The sequence below is a fragment of the Coturnix japonica genome, chromosome 1 (genome assembly GCF_054131305.1).
Source record: "Coturnix japonica strain WE chromosome 1, WE-NBRP24, whole genome shotgun sequence".
Lineage (NCBI taxonomy): Eukaryota > Metazoa > Chordata > Aves > Galliformes > Phasianidae > Coturnix > Coturnix japonica.
In genome coordinates, this window is record NC_140663.1 from 37,893,691 (window position 1) to 37,913,978 (window position 20,288).

General features: G+C 35.2%; 1 protein-coding gene across 2 annotated transcripts in view; it reads right to left on the reverse strand.

Moving 5' to 3' along the window:
• Nucleotides 1-5,321: 5,321 nt before the first annotated feature.
• The window catches only part of RASSF9 (Ras association domain family member 9), a 28,462-nt gene continuing 13,495 nt past the window's right edge, over nucleotides 5,322-20,288 (reverse strand). Inside the window, exon 2 of one of the 2 annotated variants that reach the window (XM_015857547.3) lies at nucleotides 5,322-9,023. In XM_015857547.3, the coding sequence (XP_015713033.2) occupies nucleotides 7,748-9,023 (1,276 nt within the window). In that variant the 3' untranslated portion in view covers nucleotides 5,322-7,747. The remainder of the gene's footprint in view (nucleotides 9,024-20,288) is intronic. The other variant, XM_015857555.3, reaches the window with a different exon arrangement.

Here is a 20,288-nt window from a genome sequence, read left to right on the forward strand (position 1 = left end):
CTCTTTCCTGAATCTTACGGAGTTGTACAGCAATGAAATAGTTACAGAAGTACAGGCCTTGGTCTTTTTCTGAATGCCTCTGTTGCATAGCTCAAATATTGACATAACTACAAACACTCTCAGTCTGCAATTTCAGATATCAAAACCAAATATATGATTTTTTTCTTGGAAAAGAATGCTGAAACCAGCAATAATATGGAAGTGCCTAATCTTTATAGAAAATAACTGAACAATTTTTCTTAAAAACACTTGAACTAAAATTTATTTTTATAAAAATTTTAGTAAAAAATGAAAAACAACTGAACACATGCCTGTTAATACAATCCTTCCCAAAGTATGAGTGTGTCTAAATGTAAAGGACTCAACTGTTTGCCGAGCAAAATATTAATCCAGATGGCAAAAATATACAGTCTTCAACACAGTCAATATTACAAGGAAGGTTCTGCTTTTTGTGTTTATCTGCAATAACAGTTTCACAGCTATTTCAAGCTCTCATATTTAAGCACACAAGAACAATTTAGTGAACATTAGCTAATCCACACATTGCTGATCTATTACTCTATGTGTGACTGTGCAGTACAGTTTGGTTTATGATTGACCCATCCTTTTTTGACATGAAAAGACAAGAAAAAAGACAGCATCCGTTTATAATTTTGCTTTCAGAATTCAGTGTAGCTATGAATAATATAGGGACTACTTCAATCAAGTCATGCTTACGTTATCTAAAAAAAATCTTCTGATCCACTTAAATTTTTTCATAAAGTAGAATGAAATAAAAAAAAAATGCATGCACAGAATCACACAGAATCACAGAATGACCCGGGTTGGAAGGGACCTCAAGGATCATGTAGTTCCAACCCCCCTGCCTGGCAGGGCCACCAAACATACACATTTACTAGATCAGGTTGCCCAGAGCCCTGTCCAACCTGGTCTTGAACACCTCCAAGGACGGGGCATCCACAACCTCCCTGGGCAGCCTGTTCCAGGGCCTAACCACTCTCCTAGTGAAGAACTTCCCCCTAACATCCAACCTAAATCTTCCCTCTTTTAACTTAAAACCATTTCCCCTAGTCCTGCTATTATCAGCCTTTTCAAAGAGTTTACTCCCCTCCTGGGAGTAAGTTCCCTTCAGGTATTGAAAGGCTGCAATGAGGTCACCCCGCAACCTTCTCTTCTCCAGGCTGAACAAACCCAACTCCCTCAGCCTGTCCTCATAGGGGAGGTGCTCCAGCCCCCTGATCATCTTCGTGGCCCTCCTCTGGACCCTTTCCAAAATCTCCATGTCTTTTTTGTACTGAGGGCTCCACACCTGGACAAAGTACTCCAGATAGGGCCTCACAAGAGCAGAGTAGAAAGGGACAATCACCTCCCTATCCCTGCTGACCACCCCTCTCCTGATGGAGCCCAGGATCCCATTTGCTTTCCGGGCTGCCAGAGCGCACTGCTGGCTCATGTTAAGTTTCTCATCTATCAGGACCCCTAGGTCTTTCTCTGCCGAGCTGCTCTCAAGGACAACTCCTCCCAGCCTGTACAGGTGCCTGGGGTTCTTCCGGCCCAAGTGCAAAACCTTGCACTTTGCCGTGTTGAACCTCATTAGGTTCACCCGAGCCCAGCTTTCCAGCCTGTCAAGGTCCCTCTGAATGGCATCCGTTCCCTCCACCGTATCGACTGCACCACTCAGCTTGGTGTCATCAGCAAACTTGCTGAGGGTGCACTCCATTCCCTCATCGATGTCATTAATAAAGATGTTAAAGAGCACCGGTCCCAAGACAGACCCTTGAGGGACACCGCTCGTTACTGGCCTCCACCTGGACATAGAGCCATTGACCACCACCCTCTGTCTGCGGCCTTTCAACCAATTGCTTATCCATCTAGTTCTCCACCCATCAAATCCACTTCCCTCCAATTTGGAGATGAGGATGTGATGGGGGACCATGTCAAAGGCCTTGCTCAGGTCCAGGTAAATGACATCGGTTGCCTTCCCTTTGTCCACCAATGCCGTCACTCCATCATAGAAGGCCACAAGATTAGTTAAGCATGACCTTCCCCTGGTGAAGCCATGCTGGCTGTCTAGGATCACGTGCTCATTCTTTATGTGATCAAGCATGTTGTCCAGGAGGATCTGTTCCATAATCTTCCCAGGCACGGAGGTGAGACTCACCGGCCTGTAGTTACCTGGGTCCTCCCTGCTCTCCTTCTTGTAAATGGGAGTGACGTGACCCTTCCTCCAATCATCCGGGACCTCACCTTCTGCATTCAGAAGTCAGAACATGAAATACAGCATATCCAATGCAAAACAGGAATAAACCTAAAATAAAAGGGTAAGATCATAGAATCATAGAACCAAAGAATCATCATAGAATCAGAGACATAGAATGCCTTAAATTGGAAGGGATTTTAAACATCATCTAGTTCCAGCTCCTTGGACATAGGCAGCATTGCCAACCACTAAGTTAGACACTAGATCGGTTTGCCTAGGGCCCCATTCAATCTGGCTTTGAACATCTCTATGGACAGAGTAACTATAGCTTCTCTGGGTAACCTGTCCCAGCACCTTGTTATCCTCTGAGTAACGAATTTTCTCCTAATATCTAATTTAAATCCTTTAGTTTAAAAACAATCCCTCTTGTCTTCTCACACCATATCAGACCATACTAAAAGTCAGTCTTCTTCCTGTTTATAAGCTCCTTTTAAATACTGGGAGGCTGAAATGAGGTAATCAGGCATCAGGTAAGCTTTTTACCTTCTCTTTAACTGGTTCCTAGCAATATGATCCCTCTACTGATCCTCTCCTGTCCATAAAAAGATCATTTCCTGAAAAATGCTTGCCAATGAATGGACTGAACATCAGAAATTAAGTTTTCAAATACTGAGGTGAATTAAAATCTAATCCAACAGCCTAATCAAGTAAAATATGCATACATTCATCACATGTGCAGAAAGATTACATCTCCTACCCTTACGCAGGATTTAGCTGACAAAGCTAGCACAGCCAAGCGTTTCTGGCATTCATACTGAAAATATTTTTCAACACTATGATCATTTGGTTTTTGAATAAACCTCTGATGCAAAAACCCTCAAATTCCAGATGAATAAGTGACTGGTCCAGCTGGTCCAGATCTGCTGGACTCACAAAGCATCCATAAATTTGCTTTAAAAATAAATAAATAAACAAACAAAATAAAATAAAATAAAAAATTAATCAGCAATCATCGCCTGGAAAATCTACATTTGGTGTAAGGCATATAAATGAAATATTAGAGCCTGTTCAGTATTAGAAAAAAAAAACCAAACCTCTTAATTTATGTATTCTATATACCATAAAAACTCTCTCAAATCTTTAAAATATTCATTTCAGTCAAAATCTTTTGTTTAAGAAGGGACTATGAGACTTCCATATAGTACAAAATAAACCGAGTTTCATTTTAAAATAAAAATAATTAAAAAACCAACAACAACAATGCAAAACAAAACAAAAATAAACTTTAGAACGAGACTATTACATTTTATAAAACTATCACAAAGGAAATAAAATCTTAAACAATGAACTATACTCATTTAAGTACACTTCAGGAAACAATGTTTTAGTGTATCAAAAAAATTATACTATGGGCACTTTAAACGTAGTCTTATTAGTTCTGAAGTGTTTATGTTGTCAAATAGAGACATGAGAAAGACAGTGATCAGCAATTTATTTTCAGAATATATAAAATCTTGAGTAATTGATGCTGTAGTAAAAACACCCTGAAGGATAAACACCTCAGCTCTAGGAAAAGAAAACATGATGCATATAATAACGATGAACTTACAACTGTAAGTAGAAAAGAATAATTTATGTTCAAGCTTACTGAACTTGCATAACCAGAAGAGATGATCTAAGGGAGGTTTAGAAGTTCTTTCTTATGTACATTCCACTTGCACTATTAATGAAAGTATTTATCAAACAAGGAATACTTATATATTATTCAAGAAAATATAATAAAGATCAATCACACGTAAAATAATTCAAGTTACTATTTGCTTTAAGCTACGTATATGAATATTTTGCTGAATTAGGTTCATGAATCTAGATTTTTGTCTGTCCAAAGCAATGAACATAATTAGGCAATCAGAATGATATGATTTTGCAATAATGATTTGTTACATTATATCTGTTTATGTCTTTATACAGTTGGAAATATGCAAAAATAACAAATGATGATTCTGGGCACGTAAGGAAATGAAAAGCCTATTAATCTTATCAGACTAAAGCTGCAAGTTTAAATTCACAGACAAGTGCTTCAATCTGTCATTATCATATAATAGAAGGTCCTTTGTCAGCAATCTGTGTGTATGTATGGAGCATATCAGGCAGGAAAACAATCCTTGAATGCACAGTCTGAAGGTAAAGATATAATCTATTAGTTTGAAGTGACACAGGTACTCAGGGATTACTCAGTTTTCCCAGGGAAAGCAAAACAAAACAAAAGAAAACCAACCAACAAACAAAATCCACCATATTTTCTCCTATCACAGCAATGTTTAAGTATAGAAATTGATGGAAAATGCTGTAAATGTATGTACAATAAAATGATAAATATGTTTTGTATTTGTATTGTGAATTAAAGAGTCATCATTAAGGGAGTGAAGCAGGTAATTAATCTGACTCATCTGCTTTCATCAAATTTGTAAAAGTACAAAGTAAGTCATGCAGAAACATGAAGTTTGGTTATTTACTGTATTACATGGAAATTGTTATAGAGGTATTTCTTACAAAGATATGTGGTTTTATGTAGGTATGTAGGAGCCAATGCTTTTTGTATTAGCAGAGTCCATTCTTGTCAGTACAGTTAACCCAGATGACAGTCACTGAAGATCTTTGCCTAGATTCGTACTGGGAACAAACCTATCCAAACCATAAAACAATCAGGGTGAGTCTGACACCTATTTACTTCAGTATTTCTTTCACTCTGAAGAAATAACATTTCAGTACATGTGAGTGTAACAAAATGAATTTCCATTCATTTTGCTTTGACATTTCACATTTTCTCTCTCTGGGTGGATAAAAAGGGAATTAGCTTGAGAGAATGGCGGGAAACAAAGCCAAATGTTTGTTTTGCACTTCTTTGGGGAATAAAAAAATTGTGGACAGCTGATGCAAATGAGTGAAGATAATGGAACACAAATATTACTTTGGCATGTAAAAACAGGTTGATCAAGTATACGAAAAGTGTAAAGCAGATAAACAGTAAAACATGCACACTTCATCATCTTGTACAGTTTTCTAATTTCACAAATAGACAAGTTTTTATATCGAAGTATAAGATTCAAAACACCATGAATTGTGTTAATTTATTTTATTAAGAAATACTCTCTCAACCTATTTTTTTTCCTAGTTTCTTCTTAGAACATAGTAATACTCAAGATCTACAAGTTGCAGGGGATATACAATCAGGCACACACTGTGAATGAAGATGACATGAAAATCAGTACAAATTCCTGTAAGTAAAATTAATCTTGTAGAGTATGAGTGGAAATTACTTCCCACAAAGGTATTGTACTGGCCTGCATAGTTATGTGTATTTTTTTGCTTGAACTTTTACCCCCTAAGTATTTATAAAAAACTCAGTAGAAATAACTAATAGTTACATTCACAAGAACTCAGAGAATACATTAACCTACTCTCAGCAGTCAAAACCCTGTGTTTTCTACTTGTCAGAGTGATATCACAGAGTTCAAAAGATTCTGAGTTGCGTTAATAAGTTATTACAAAGATATCTGATGCATATTTGAGTTTCCATCAAGATCTGATGAGCCTAAATATGACATATTATTATTGAATTATTCAAATAAAACTGTATAATAAAAACAAGACAAAATATATTAAGGTAACTACCATATATTCTTAGAATAGAAATTCTATAATATCTAAGACTCAAAAATCTTTAAAAAATAAAAAAAAATAAAAAATAAAAAAAAAAGAAAAAAGAAAAGGATAAAGGATAAAAAGTTTAGTTTTTTAGGAAAGGTTGGGGTTTTTTTTGGTTTTTTTTTTTTTTTGGTTTTTTTTTGTTTTTTTTTTTTTTTTGCTTTCTCTCTCTCTCTTCCTGAATGAAATACATGCTAATCAGCAGTCCTGATATTTCTGTCACTCCAGAACACAGTTGGCTGACAAACATTTACGAAGAAAAATACAGGAAAAGAAAGCAGTGCATCTGGAAGTATCTTACCTTTATACTATCTAGGTTTTGCCCTTTCACTTCCTTTTTTTTTTTTTTTTTTTTTTGGCAGTCTGTGTTTGAACTCTGTTAAACTTCATCTAGTAACTACTTCTCCATTCATTTCATTTAATCAGATTTACATTCCATTTTCAAAAGCATTATCAAATTGATCTGCAAAATATAAACACAGCAACCCTCAGTGTGCAAACCAGAAATTATTCAGTGTTCCCTCAGTCAGCAGTCTCTAGCTCAGTTAGAAACCTTGTTCAGTAACTAAGACTTATACACCCAATTTTGAATTTGCAGCATTCATTGGAGAAGGATTTCAGCTTAATAACTACATCCTAAGTGAAATCATTTAACTTAAACACATAGTTATAAAAATCTCCTGTTTCCTATTCTTTTCTGTTCCCTTTGTGACCCAATATTTAATTAGATATCTAAAGTAGACCCACTTTAGCTGCATCCTCAAGTCCTTAAATCAAGGAATTAGCAAATACATGTCTGTATCCCTGCTCCAAACAGTATCAGACAGAATCTGACAATCTGTCTGCTATCTGAGAAGCTTAACTACCAGACCGTTGGGAACATAAAGTAAAAATGTCTGGACCCTGCCTGTCTCTTGCGTTATGTTTGATTTCATAGCCATGATTTCAGGAGGCCCAACTCACTAGATAGTCACTACATCCTATTGTTGAGATAAGCAGGAGAAAACCTTCCTGAAAATGTCCCTGGGGCTAGGTGTGAATTTGGGATTTATCAACTCACAGAAGCAAGAGGCGGGCAGTTCTGACATGCCCACTGGCAGAAATTGTATCCACATGGCATCACCACGGCAACTGCAGAGTAAGAGCAGAAGAGTGGGAGTTTCAAGATTTTTGCCAGCAGTTGGACACTGCTGAAAGAAAATGGAAATTAACAATCTAAGTGAGTATGTTCATTTTAAAAGTAGGACTTGAGTGTTTCTGAAATTATCATCCTATTAACTCAAAACTGAATTATATGTCACACAAACAAATTGCTTTTTTGTTTCTTTTATAGTATCATAAATATTAATTTTTAAGAGTCTATATGCTTGATTATATATTCCTTTACAGCAGCTTCATGCCAAGAAAACTCCAGTTGAATAAAGCCATTGTAACAGAGCAGAAAAACAAGATCTCCATCTAATCTCTAATTCACTTTCCAAAAAAGTTAAGAGAGATGTAGAGGTGGACTCAAAGATTAATCGATGTTAAATCTACAGGCTTTTAGTCCAAACAAGTAAGAAAACCCCTGTTCACTGAGTATCAATATTACGACGACTTAACTTTCAGTCTGGATTTAGCAAAGCCTACAGCCTTCCTTTCATGTATTAGTATGAATGCATGAGAATGCCTGAGCTTTAAAAAACAAGTGCACTTTTAAGCACATAGACACTTTACTTTTCTCGAGATGCGCTACATTTTTTACATATTAAAGGGATGAACTTCCAAGAAAACAAGGCTCATCTATTCTTATCAGTGTCCTCCAAAAATGACTTCTCATAAATGCATGACTGTTTTCAACTATGTTGATAACAATACCACATCCCCAGAAGTTATTTCAGAGTCCTGACTGTGTGTAGAGCTGATTCCAGTGTCAGAGTCAGTATCATTTATGTCCAAGTTGGTCACTCTATGAACAAAATCAGGAACTGCAATGCTGTTACTGGAGATGCCACTGCCCTTAGGCAGCTCCTCATTTGATGGAAGCCTTACTTCAATGTTGTCTTTAACGTGTAGTAAATTAAATTCTTCTGTAAGAAGTTCATATTCTTTTTCCTTCTTTTGAAGCAGTGAGTCTCTGTAGGTAAGTTCTTTCTGAATGCAGCTCAGGTATGAATTGATTCTCAGACCATCTTTCATACTTTTTTCCAGCTCATACTTTACATTGTCCAAATCTGAATTTTCCAATTGAGCATTAGTAGCTCCCTCTGTATGAACAACATCGCTGTTTTTTTCTGAGCATATACCATGTACCTCTTTTTCTATTTCAGCACACAGCTTCTCTATTAATTGTTTGTGATGTTTTAGTCTCTCTTCAACCTGCAAAATTCCCTCACTTTTGCTGAAATATTCATTCATCTCTTTTTGATCATCTGACCTACTCCCTTGCTGCTCAGCCTCACTTGGATTGATCATTAAATAGGAGTCCTGCACATAATTTTCTCCATCATTGGCAACGCGGTCTAAGTGGAATTTTGCTTCACATTTTTCGATTTCCATATCTAGTTCCTTCATTCTAAGGACTTGCTGATGAATAGTGTGATCTTGAGATATGATTAAATGAATCAGTGTCTCCATGTTATCTCTGTCTTGTTGAACACTGTCCTGTTTAAGTTTGGCAAGTTTCCGGAAGGTCTTCCTAACAATTTTCTTTTGCTTGTCAATTGGCAACATCTTCATGTAATTTGCTGGACTGAGCTCCCACTGCTTTTCTATATTCTGTACTACCTTAGCTTCAGCTGTTTTCCACAATGGAAATGAAAGGAAAGCATCAGACTTTACCAACACAAAGTGCAAATTGGGCTGCTCTTCTCCCCAAGCTTTCCAAAGTCTCAGAATCTTTGTCAAAGGAGGAAGGACTCGCTCAGACCCTCTCCATTTTTCTACAATACAGTAATCACTAGGTTTTCCAAAGAGGACTTTTTTCTCCCCAAATGTTGCTTGATGTTCCTCAAGCAGAGCTTGAATCACTTCTGCGCATGTTGTACGCTTTGTCAGGCCGCATACAATCTTCTCTTCCTGGCAAACCCACACCACAATCTCTCGTTCATTTGAAGCCATGTCTTTGCTGGGAGATCTAGAGGTGGGGGGGAAGAAAGAGAACAAATTTAAATTATATTTAAATGGCAGAGACTTTATGAATCATCATCAGAATTCTGATACAACCAATACATGGAAAAATTCCTGCATTCTTGTACAGTGCAGTATACTTCCTTACATGAGATGAAAAATATGCTTTCGCAATTAGTAACAGAAAAACACAGCAATTTCAACAACTGCTTTAACATTACTACTAGTCCAGCTAAATGTTAATTCCCTCAGAAACTTGACATATTCTTTTTGTGGACTTAACAAGTGATTGCTAATAGTAAGCAAGAAAATTTCTAAGCTATCCTAAGGTAACATAACTTTCAGATCTGTGTATCAGTTCTAATCACATAAACATTACACAAACTTCTGAAATCTTTTATTATCATCCAGGCCTCTAATGGGAATAATCTTCCTTCTAAATATACAGCAAAACAGGTTTGAAAATGAGAAAAAGATAATAGAACACTACTTTAAGAGAGTTTGACTGTAAGGACAGATCTATAGCTCAGGCATGTTGACTGCACTCTACACCCTGGTGTCATTCATAAACTTGCTGAGGGCACACTTGATCCCACTGTTGTCACTGATGAAGAAAAGATCAATTCCAGTCCCTCCTGAGGGACACCACTTGTCACTGGATTTGCCATTGACTACTACTCCTTGGGTATGATCTTACAACCAGTTAATCATCCATTGAACGGTCCACCAATCGCATACATGTATTTCCAATTTGGAAAGAAGGATGTCAAAGACCTTACTAACATCCAGATAGATTACATCAATGGTTTTTCCCTTGTCCACTGATGCAGTTGTACCATCATAGAAGGACAGGCAAGACTTGGTGATATAGTTAGTGTATATAAGTAACAAAATTTCTTTATTTTATATATTTTTAATTGAAACAAAAAAGAGGGCAACAAAAACAAAACCAGTGGGCTATTAGACTTTTTATATTATTTATTTTTAAGATACTGCATTAATATCTGGTTCAGAGGAAGTGGTTGCAGTTCTTCGTGGGTTCTCAAGGTGCTCATCAGAGGTTTTTGATGAACTTTTACTTTTCTGATGCTTCAGCCTTGAAAATAGCTGTTATTAAGTATGTACATTATCAAAAAGCGATGACATTAATTGCAATTGAGAAGCAAGGAATATTCTTCTCTGGTATGACAGGTCTAGTATAGAGACTAAAGTTTTCTTCAAGTTGAATGTCTGATTTCAACTCTATATATTTGATTTCAAAATTTACCATTAATGTATCACATCAACTGAAAAAAAAAAAAAAAAAAAAAAAAAAGTTTTTTGTGAGCATTTTGAGACCTCAAAAATTAGAAATTTGTCAGCACTTCACAAGTATTGTGCATATTTCTTCCTGAAATAACAACAGCCCAAATATAATAATAAGAAAACTTATCTGTCTACTCAATAACAAGAAATGTGTGTCTTCACATGTAGACACATGCTGGTAGACTAAAACATGTATAATGCACACGGGTTTCAATTCAACTGAGTATGTGTGATAGGCACATGAAGAGCAGTTAGCCCTGCACCGTACCCTTCCCTTCACAGAGTTCTACTGTTGCCTACATAGTCTGTGCTTGAGTTATGTATAACTAGCTCATTCAAAATATCACTAAAAATCACCCAAAGTCAAAAGTTTATAATCTTGTGGGACCATGTTACTATATGTCAAAGGCTTCATGCAGACCATGGTCATGGGTTGGACATGCCTGCTTTAGAGCTAACTTTTAAATTTGTCGCGGTCTGAGTAGCTCTATACCACCATGGGCTATGTTCACTGACACAAAGTCAATGGAGAAAATATGGCTAAAAGGAAAGGAGTAACTGATGTACAGTATCTTCCTATTTTCTAGCCTACAGATGCATGACTTGCTGCTTGTTTGGACCTGGTGATTAGGCCTCTTGCCTAAAATGATAAAAATAACAAATTCACTGAGGAAATGCACATTTCTTTAGAATTTCTGGTATCACTTCCAGTTCTGTTGAATAAATGTGGTTTAATCCACCCTGACAAGGAAACATGACAGTGATAATGACAATGTCTGTGGTATTCTAAAGGCTCAATACCACACTTTTTTTTTTTTTTTTTTTTTTTTATGTCTATAACTACTTATTCACACCACATTTCTAGTTATTTTTTCTTTGTTGAGATTTACTAGGAATGGAGTTCCACTTAAGTTAATTAGGATAATAGGTTATAACCTATAATTATTAAAGCTTGTAACTTATTTCATTTTTCTTAAATAATGTACAACACAGAAGAAAAACTACAGTCCATTAAATTGAACTATGATTGACTCAACTCTAGGTGCTACTCTGACCAGAAGGCAATAACCCTCAGGAGACAGGAGACTGCAAGTGAATAGTAAAAAAACCTACCACAGTGATTTTATTAGTATCATTGTACAGCAGAACTCTCAAACCATGCTGCTTCAAGTCTTAGAATATTCTTCTGTAAAATTTGTGTTTTGTTAGATAGCTCTGAAGGATGACTTCATTTTCTCTTTTCAATAGTTCCGTCTTACTCCAGGATTTTACTGTGATCATTTTTTAAAACCAGTATTCAGAATAAAAATGCATTTATCCTAGACTATTTAAGAAAACATGAAAGGACTTATGGCAGACATAGAAAATAGCAAAATGAATTATAAAAAATAGTGTCTCAAAAAATGTTCCCTACTAACAGACAAGTAATTGACCTAAAAATAAAAGCATACTACCAGTCACTGAATTTCAGCTTGAAAAGTATGGACAGAAAAATAAAAGATGCAATAGGTGTTAAAAAATTCAGAAATATTAGTCTGGAACATTGAGGCAGTAAGTTCAGAACATGCTTTTTCTGTTGCTTTTCATAATAAATAAATACATTTTAGAGTATGAACGTCATATTGGTCTTTTGCCATTCTTCTGAGTCTTAACGCAATCTGTTCGCACACGGAAACTCTTTTTTTTTTTTTTCCTCATGCTTGTTTTTCATTTATTGATATATTGTCTTCCTGGGATTTTTAGTGTGTAAAGGATTATTTGAGTTACACAGAAGTTTACTTTCTCTTTTCTTCCTGGCTCCTTTCAAGTTCGTCTATAAAGAAATTTTCTGTGACCTTAGTAAAACTTCAGAAAAAAAATTAAAAACCCATAGATAACCTCATTGCATTTGTGTACTGATAAGTATGCATGTTTTACACATTTTTGATATGGACTTGTTGCTGACTTCAGCAGGAGTTCAGCATGCTTCTGATGAAAAGATATCATTTCTTGAAAAGCAATTCTATAAGATCTCTGCAAAATTTACCCAAATAATGATAAAAAATACATGAGTACCAAGGACGCCTCTAGAAGGAGAAAGAACAGCTCATGGCTCTGATTGGATAAGTGCCTGCATGAACAATTGAACGATGTTTGTGGAATGTTCTGTTGACACATAGGGGTGAATGGGAAAGCTACAAAAAGAAAACTTGTGAAGGTATGTAAGAGATGTGAGAACTTGTAATAAATGATTTGGATCATTCACATCTGAGTCCATGCATCAGATACAGCAAATACATACAGCATTTAGATTGTGGTTTTCAATAATTTTCGAACTGCTCATACTTCTCTCTCCATCCCCAATATTTTTTTCAGTTACAGTGCACTTGTCCAGCCAGACTCAACACTGAGCTTTCTTGGGAAGGATTTTCCTTTACTTGTTCATAGGCAACTATACATATTTACATATTTAAAATACTTAAGTCTATAACTAATAGTAGCACTACAGGAATGGAAAATGTATCCACATACTGGCGGTACACAGAGAATTCAAGAAGCTTATACATACAGATATATACTACTATATGCATGCGTGTAACACATATAATATACATTTGTAATTATACTTTCACCTTTTGAAGAAAATGAGAGAAGAAAAAAATCTCAACACTATTTTAATTGTAGGATCAAAATAAGTCTGTAAAGTGCAAATTCTGTCATTATTTTTTCCGTGTTTGTCACAACATATCTTACCCTCATTTTTATTCAGCAGCGTTACTATATTTTTAATTATGTTTTTTAAACTAAAATGACCTAATATGTTATTTATACTCTTACAGTACTATGGAATTCTAATATATTTTTAAAAAATCAGAGGTGTTCTTTGTTATCCTCCACTTAAAGTAATAAACCAATGTGGCATACTGTGGTCCTTTTAAGTAAAATTAATTCTGTAATTCTTTAATCTACTTAACCCAATTTACCCCCCACCCCACCAGACTTCCAAAATGAAACTTTAGCTTGTGTGTCACAGAGTAACAGTTATGAAAGAGTTGGAAAGAGTTGTTTTTAGGATGCAAGAAGGTGCTAATACTACAAATCATCTCAAATCATCTATTAAGTAGTGCTTTCTCTATAGAAAATGAAGAGCAGATTCTGCATACATTAAGAAGCGGATTTCATCTCACTTAGATATCCAGAAGTTAAGTCTGTATAAATTTGCTATCAAAGTTCCTCCTTGTCACGAAGGAAGGTAAGACCTCCAGATTCAAAACCATCAATGATCTTTGGTATGAAACTTCAAATGAAAGTTTCTCTCTTTCATTAACTACAAGAGATCTATATGACCACCTTCACTTAAATACCTCATTTTCAGGTAGCAAAATACATGCGAGAGTAATCCAATTACATTCTGGTTCACTGTTCAAGAGAAATGTAACAAGAATGTAAAATGATTATTATTTTTTTTTTCCCCAGAAATTTAATATTAAAAATAACAATATTCAGCAATGAGATCTACTTTTAGAAGGTCATTTAAATAACGAAGAAAGCTTCTCATATTTACTGATCTTTGCATCCTGCAGTTTTGTAAATAAAGCAAAGGAACTGTCATTTTTTAATAACTCATTAATTATTGAGTCTGTAGCAGCTAAGATGTTTACCAAGTTAAAATGTTTGGCTTTCTTGAAGAAAGTTTCAGTAACAGCTTCTTTAAAACTAGCTAGGCAACTTCTTCGTTTTTTAAAAAAGTTTACTGGTGTTCCTGTAAACAGTTTTTAAAGTGTTTGAAATCTATGTCTTTGAACTGATCATTGAAATGTACTGTCTAACTATCCATAATTTAAAGGCCTTTATTACAGTGGCAATATGCTTTTTTTTTTTTTTTGTACTTTTTTTTTTTGTACTTTTTTCTTTTTATACTTTTTTTTTTTTTTTCCCCCAATAGAGTCATTTATTGCTCAGAAACAGGTGAGAATTTAAACTTATGAATTGTCAAAAGTATATCTCTGTAAGTGTTTGTTTGTTTTGATTTTTAGTTTTATGCCTTCTAGTTTTTGCTCCTCCTCATTACTATGCAAAAAATATATTAATCATATTACAGACCTCACACAAAATCTTTATTATGTCTGCAGAAGCTGATTGTTGCATGTCTGATATACACTTCATTAATTTAAAATTCAGGCCTAGGGGCAGAATTCCAGCAGCATATAGACAAAACAAAAACACATACTTATGTTGCACAGAGTCAAAATATTCAATAACTTAAGCACTTTTGATATTCACTGAAGAGATGACTGGCAAAGAAGAACCACATATATCCAAAATGTAATTTGTTGCCATCTTGAAAATATTAACTCCCTTACTAAATATGGAATATATAGCTCAACAAGCAGTCAAGACAATCAAATAAGGAATTTCCTATTTTTAGAATTACACCCTTATGACTACATATATGTTTTTCCTTAATAATTTCAATAAACTTTATGGTGGGTCTAGATTGGTTACTCATTATATTGATAAAAGCTTAATACAGTGTTTCTAAAACATAATTGACATCAAAATTGTTTTTGTTTGTTTGTTACTTTTTTTATTGAGAAAAAATAACCAACAGATAAAATTATTCTCTTCCTTCACTACAATAAATTATTTGCCTACTTTCACATCAGAATAAAATGGAATTCCTTTCAGAATATTTCTATTTATTATCTATTTGTTCCAAGAAACTAAACTAATTTAACTTAAAAATATCTAAGTAATGCCTAGAAATTTCAAAGCCAATACATTTTTGTGAGCCCCTTAATAGCTACTACTTAATGCTTTCTTAATTTTAAACCAATATGACAAGTCTCCTTGACAAAAGGTGTTTTTTTTTAGTAAAAATTGATTATGGTCATTTTCAAAAATACTACTGGGTGGATCCTCTCAGTTGCTGAAATCACTTACATGGAATAAAAATCTGCAGGTGGACATAGCTGACACAAAAAACAACATATTTATTCTTTTGCTGGATCAACTTAATTTGATTCAAAAGGATTTTTAACAAAGTGAGTTTAAATACTGAGTCAGCTGAGAATAGACAGCCCTTATGGAAACTGAGGTCAGTATTTCAACCTTTGGGAAACAAATGGATCATACTGAATGTTCATGCAACATTTATTCAGACCATCCAAATTTAGCCCACCTTTCTGTTCAACTTTCTATCCCCTTCTGAAGAGATATTCAGAAAGAAATAAAGGCCAAACCCTACACTCAGTACTGCTCCTGTCTTAAGTAGATTGTTACATGCTTCTGAGTTTCCTAAGGGCAGCAATGAGGAAGTATCTCCTCTCTCACCACCCAGGGAAGCTGGAATTACTCCAAAGCCTTAGGGATTCAAGACAGCTTGTTAACTCACAACATTGCAGTTTCCTTTTACCTATTCCTAAAAAAAACATTTATTTCAGAAATAGTAATTTAATGTTGCACAGCTATATCCATATTATGTAGGGGATAAAAACTTCTTATATGAGGTGCCAGAATCTTGCTCCTTCTTCTCTTTTGCATGACACTAAAGCAATGGCAGTATCTAGCTAAAAAGTATTTTGGCAAGGAGCACTTTAACAATGATAATAATAGTGTAATCCTGATACTACAGGAATGCTTGGAAAGAACACGACAGAACTTGTGAAAGCAAAGTAATTATTTCAAAATAGATAACTTAAATTTCTCTTTGCCATCTGTTTCTGTATCTATTAAATGTTGTTTTATGATACAGCTTCCTCCTTTATGGAAATGTGTGTAGGCATTTATTAAAAACAAAAGAGGAAATTAGGTATCTAGATATTCATGTGACTTTTTTCAAGCATATGCATATACATGATAGTTTGGATGCTCTAATCATAATATTTCAAATATCTGAAATAAGAAAATGATTTAAATAAAGGCTATTTAAACCAGCTTTGTAATACACACTTCTCTCACTACCAATTCATGTGCATTTTGCAATTCCTTTTTAAATGTGTAAATTTTTACCTCAGTAAGATTTCCAGAGCCAGGAAGCGTTTATGAAATATTTTAATTAGCAACAGCTGCTTAGAATTATGTTCTATCAAAATCATCATTTTTGCAATTAAAACTATAACTATATCCTTACTCCCTTCTTCAGAGGAATGTCATCAACTCATTTTGCTTCTGTACAAAATTATACACATTATAATTCATCAATGATCTACAGCAGAAATTTCTGCTCATCCAAACATTTTACACTATATTAGTGCTGTATGACAGTTTTCAGTTAAATTCTTCAACTTAATTGTCTTATTCTAAGTAAGTCATTCACAGGAGAATTCTTGATGACTTTAAGCCTCAAACTTTGGTGAAAATCTCATGAGAAACTGTGTCCCTCCTTCTAATAACTGCACTGCTTGGGACACACGTACCTAAATGGGGACCAATCTCAGAGAAAAATAAAAAAAAAGAGAAAAAAACACAGAAACTCTTACTACCTAAAGCCGATACAAAAGAAATAAAAGCATGCCACAAAAAGGACCAACAAGGACGGAAAATAATAAATATGTCATCAGATAAGTGGATGGGTAGCAGTATTTATGCTACAGAAAAGGCATTACACTAATTCAGAATGTTACATTAATTAAAAAAATTATAATAAATAAAATAAGGGAGAATTATCCACCTTCCAAAAGTTACAGCAGATGATATTGTGGGAGAAGAAAAGGTTTAATAATGATATAGTAACTTCAGTAACTCGAACAGATAATGGAAATGCAAATGCCAAGGGCAGATTTTCAGCAGAATTAACCCAAAACTCTGTATTCTTCCTTTTGCTTATTAGCTCTGCCCCCTACTACATCTACATTGCAGTGACTTAAGCTACAGTCCAGTGCACTGGCTGCAGTCTCTGTTCAGATGAAGACTTCATCTGCCACTGTCTTTCTGCAGTCTTACTTCTGAAAGCATTTCTCTCCCTGAGGGTACACATTCCTATAAACTATGCTTCAAATTTTACTTCCTGTCAGACAAATCATCCTTTCTGCATTGTATATTCAAAGTCATAAGACTGGTAAGTGGATATTATTCAAAAAATGTTTGGAATTTCAGTGAGTAACTTGCCGTGTACACAAATTGCCATGGCAGGTAATGTGCTTATCGTATTGGGTCCGTATTTGTGATGGTCTGATACAGTGAAGTATACCAAAATATTTTCCAAGATGAGCCACAATAGTACTAACAATTTGTTTTACTGAGAAAACTTGCTTTAATGTGTCTATTGCAACTGCTATTGAGGAAACAGCTGTCATAAAGGAATGGCAGATCCATGAGGAGCTCCAGAGCCAAAACAAACACTGACATACCCGGTGGAAACCTCTGTTGCCCCATGATGGTGGGAACAGGAAGTCAGGCATTTTCAGATTCCTCAGTATTAGTAAACAACATGCAAACTTTAGGAACACCAATAAAGTAAATGTTGCATTTTGATTTTGAGCAGTGGGTAGTTCTTCCTACGTGATAAGTGAAGATGCCTGTGTTTTTTTTTAGATACCATGAAAATTTTGCTATATTGCCAAAATGACTCTCTGTATATATCATGTTTACATGTTTGTGTATACTGAAGCTCTGGTTATACTATAGAAGCTTTAAGAGACTCCTATTAAAAATTTGCAGAATATGTCTAAAATTTCATCCCTTTATAGAAGAACAAGAAAAAACATATAGTTAATTTAAAACAAAAGCTTCAGAATGACAAAGTTAAGAGCTGCTATTGCAGAAGAAATGTAGGTTATCTAACTTCTCCCATGAGAATTTATTGAAACTGTCTTTTAGAATCACCTTGGCTGTTTATGAGCTTTTGATATTAAAAGAAATGAGGGGAATTCCAGAAGCTGTAGGCACTACTTTTGTTATTGTTGTTCTATGAAATGGTGCTCAGCTCTCATTGAAAAGCTAATGTGTACTATATCCCCCCTTGGGGTTTGTTGACATCTTTCTCAGTGAAGAAATAAACAATGCATTCTGAGGCTGGGCTTGGACTGCCAGAACATGAACAAAGTGCACTATACACAGACCAGTGATAATAAAGTAAGCTGAATAGAGTAACAAGAAGCAGACAAGTAAATGATAAGATTTCATGCCACCTTTCTGATAATCCCTGGGCTAAAGGAGACTATAATCGTTACCATCTTACCAACCCTTACATATGGAGTACAGCTCAAACAGTTCTGCTCTCCGTGGCACCATGTGGGAACATGTGCTAGCCTAATTCACAGTACAAGAAAACAAAGTCCAGATGGACTTGGTTTATTTTCACCAATTCCTCAAGATGAGCAGAGACTCAGCAAAGAAACTCTTCTGTTCCTTACTGCCTTTTCTTTAAGGCTAACGACTGCTGTAGCTGCTGGTGAATTTCAGACATTGTACTCATGATTTTGCAAAGGGACATCATATGAATCAGTATTCTTTTATTTATTTGTTTGTTTGTTTGTTTATTACACATCCTAAGTCCATCCCTAAAATACACAAAATTGCTTTCTACCATTTTAGACAAGTGATGATTCTAAATACTATTTTTACTGCAAAGTTCAGTTTTTTAGGTTAGCAACTACAAGACTTAGAATTTCGTGAAGTGGTAGGTAATCTGATGGCTATCTATGATATATATATATATGTGTGTGTGTATATATATTTGAGAACTGATACTTGAATTAAGTCATATGGTGTCAAGTGATAATGGGTGTCAATGCAAAGATTTCTGAGAATGTCAAGTAGCATGGTATGTGGGCTTTAGGAATGCCTCTTCTGCAAAAGCAAGCCTTTGGATCTCCTCAAGCATCTTATCAAACATCGTGCTTGGTTATTTAAAATATAAACTATTGTGTATTATAAAATTATAGGAACAATTTTTTTTAAATTATTTTTCCATTTCCCCACCACCACCCCCCAGAAAAAAAAAATCTGATGTCCAATTATATCAGCAGCCAGAAATCTGGGATTTTCTATTTTTGCTTTCTTAACTTTGCAACAACAAATAATCTTTCAAAACAGTTTATGTATGTACATCTACACATAGCTTGCTCTGAAAGTAATGCTTCCTATTTATTTCCATGGAAACTGGAAGGGATACAAAGAACACAATAACACTATTTGATAGAGCAAATTCTCAACTAGAAAATACCATTTTTCAACATTTTCATCACCATTTTCACCAGTGATGTACAAGAGTCTGCATGCTTCACTTGTAAAAGGCTATACCAACAGAGTCAAAAGCTGCTATAGTGGTTGGATAATGTTACCTACTCAGTCCATTTCTCATTGGCCCCAACAGGTGGAAGTCAGAAGGCATCAATACAGATGTTATAGTAGAACAGTCTAGCCAAGACTGGTGATGAGCTCTGTGATCTTCAAACTGATATGGGGCCTGGCATTCTCATGCTTCATGGGGAAGGTTGTCTTCTTTTCAGGCCTGAACCTCTAAGCTTGAGCCTTCAGTTTCGTCAGAGTTGTGATGCAGTGGTCAGAATTGAAAGTTTTTTTTAGGTTCCAGGAAAACCAGAAATTTCCTATCCCAGATCCAGAAGTTTCCTACCCCAAAAGACAGTGCACATCCTTTTACTCACCAAGAGCTGCATCTTGAAATTTTTCTTTAATGGGGAATTCATATGTTGCCACTCCATGGACTTCTGTTTTGATTCTGGCTCATAGTGGTGGCACCATGTCTCATCACTGGTAATAATGCAATTCAGGAAACTGTCACCTTCAGCCTTGTATTGGTTCAATAGGTCCTGACAAGTCAGCACATGATGTTCTTTTTGTTTTTGTGTGAGCATTCACATAACTCACCTGGTGCAACTTTGTCATATTCCAATCCCTCCACCATCATTTATGATGCATTTAAGCTGATATTCAGCTGTTTACACTGTTCCCTGGTCATACTCCATCAATTCACATGGATGAGCTGATCAAGATACTCTTTATTTTGTGGAGTGACAGCTGT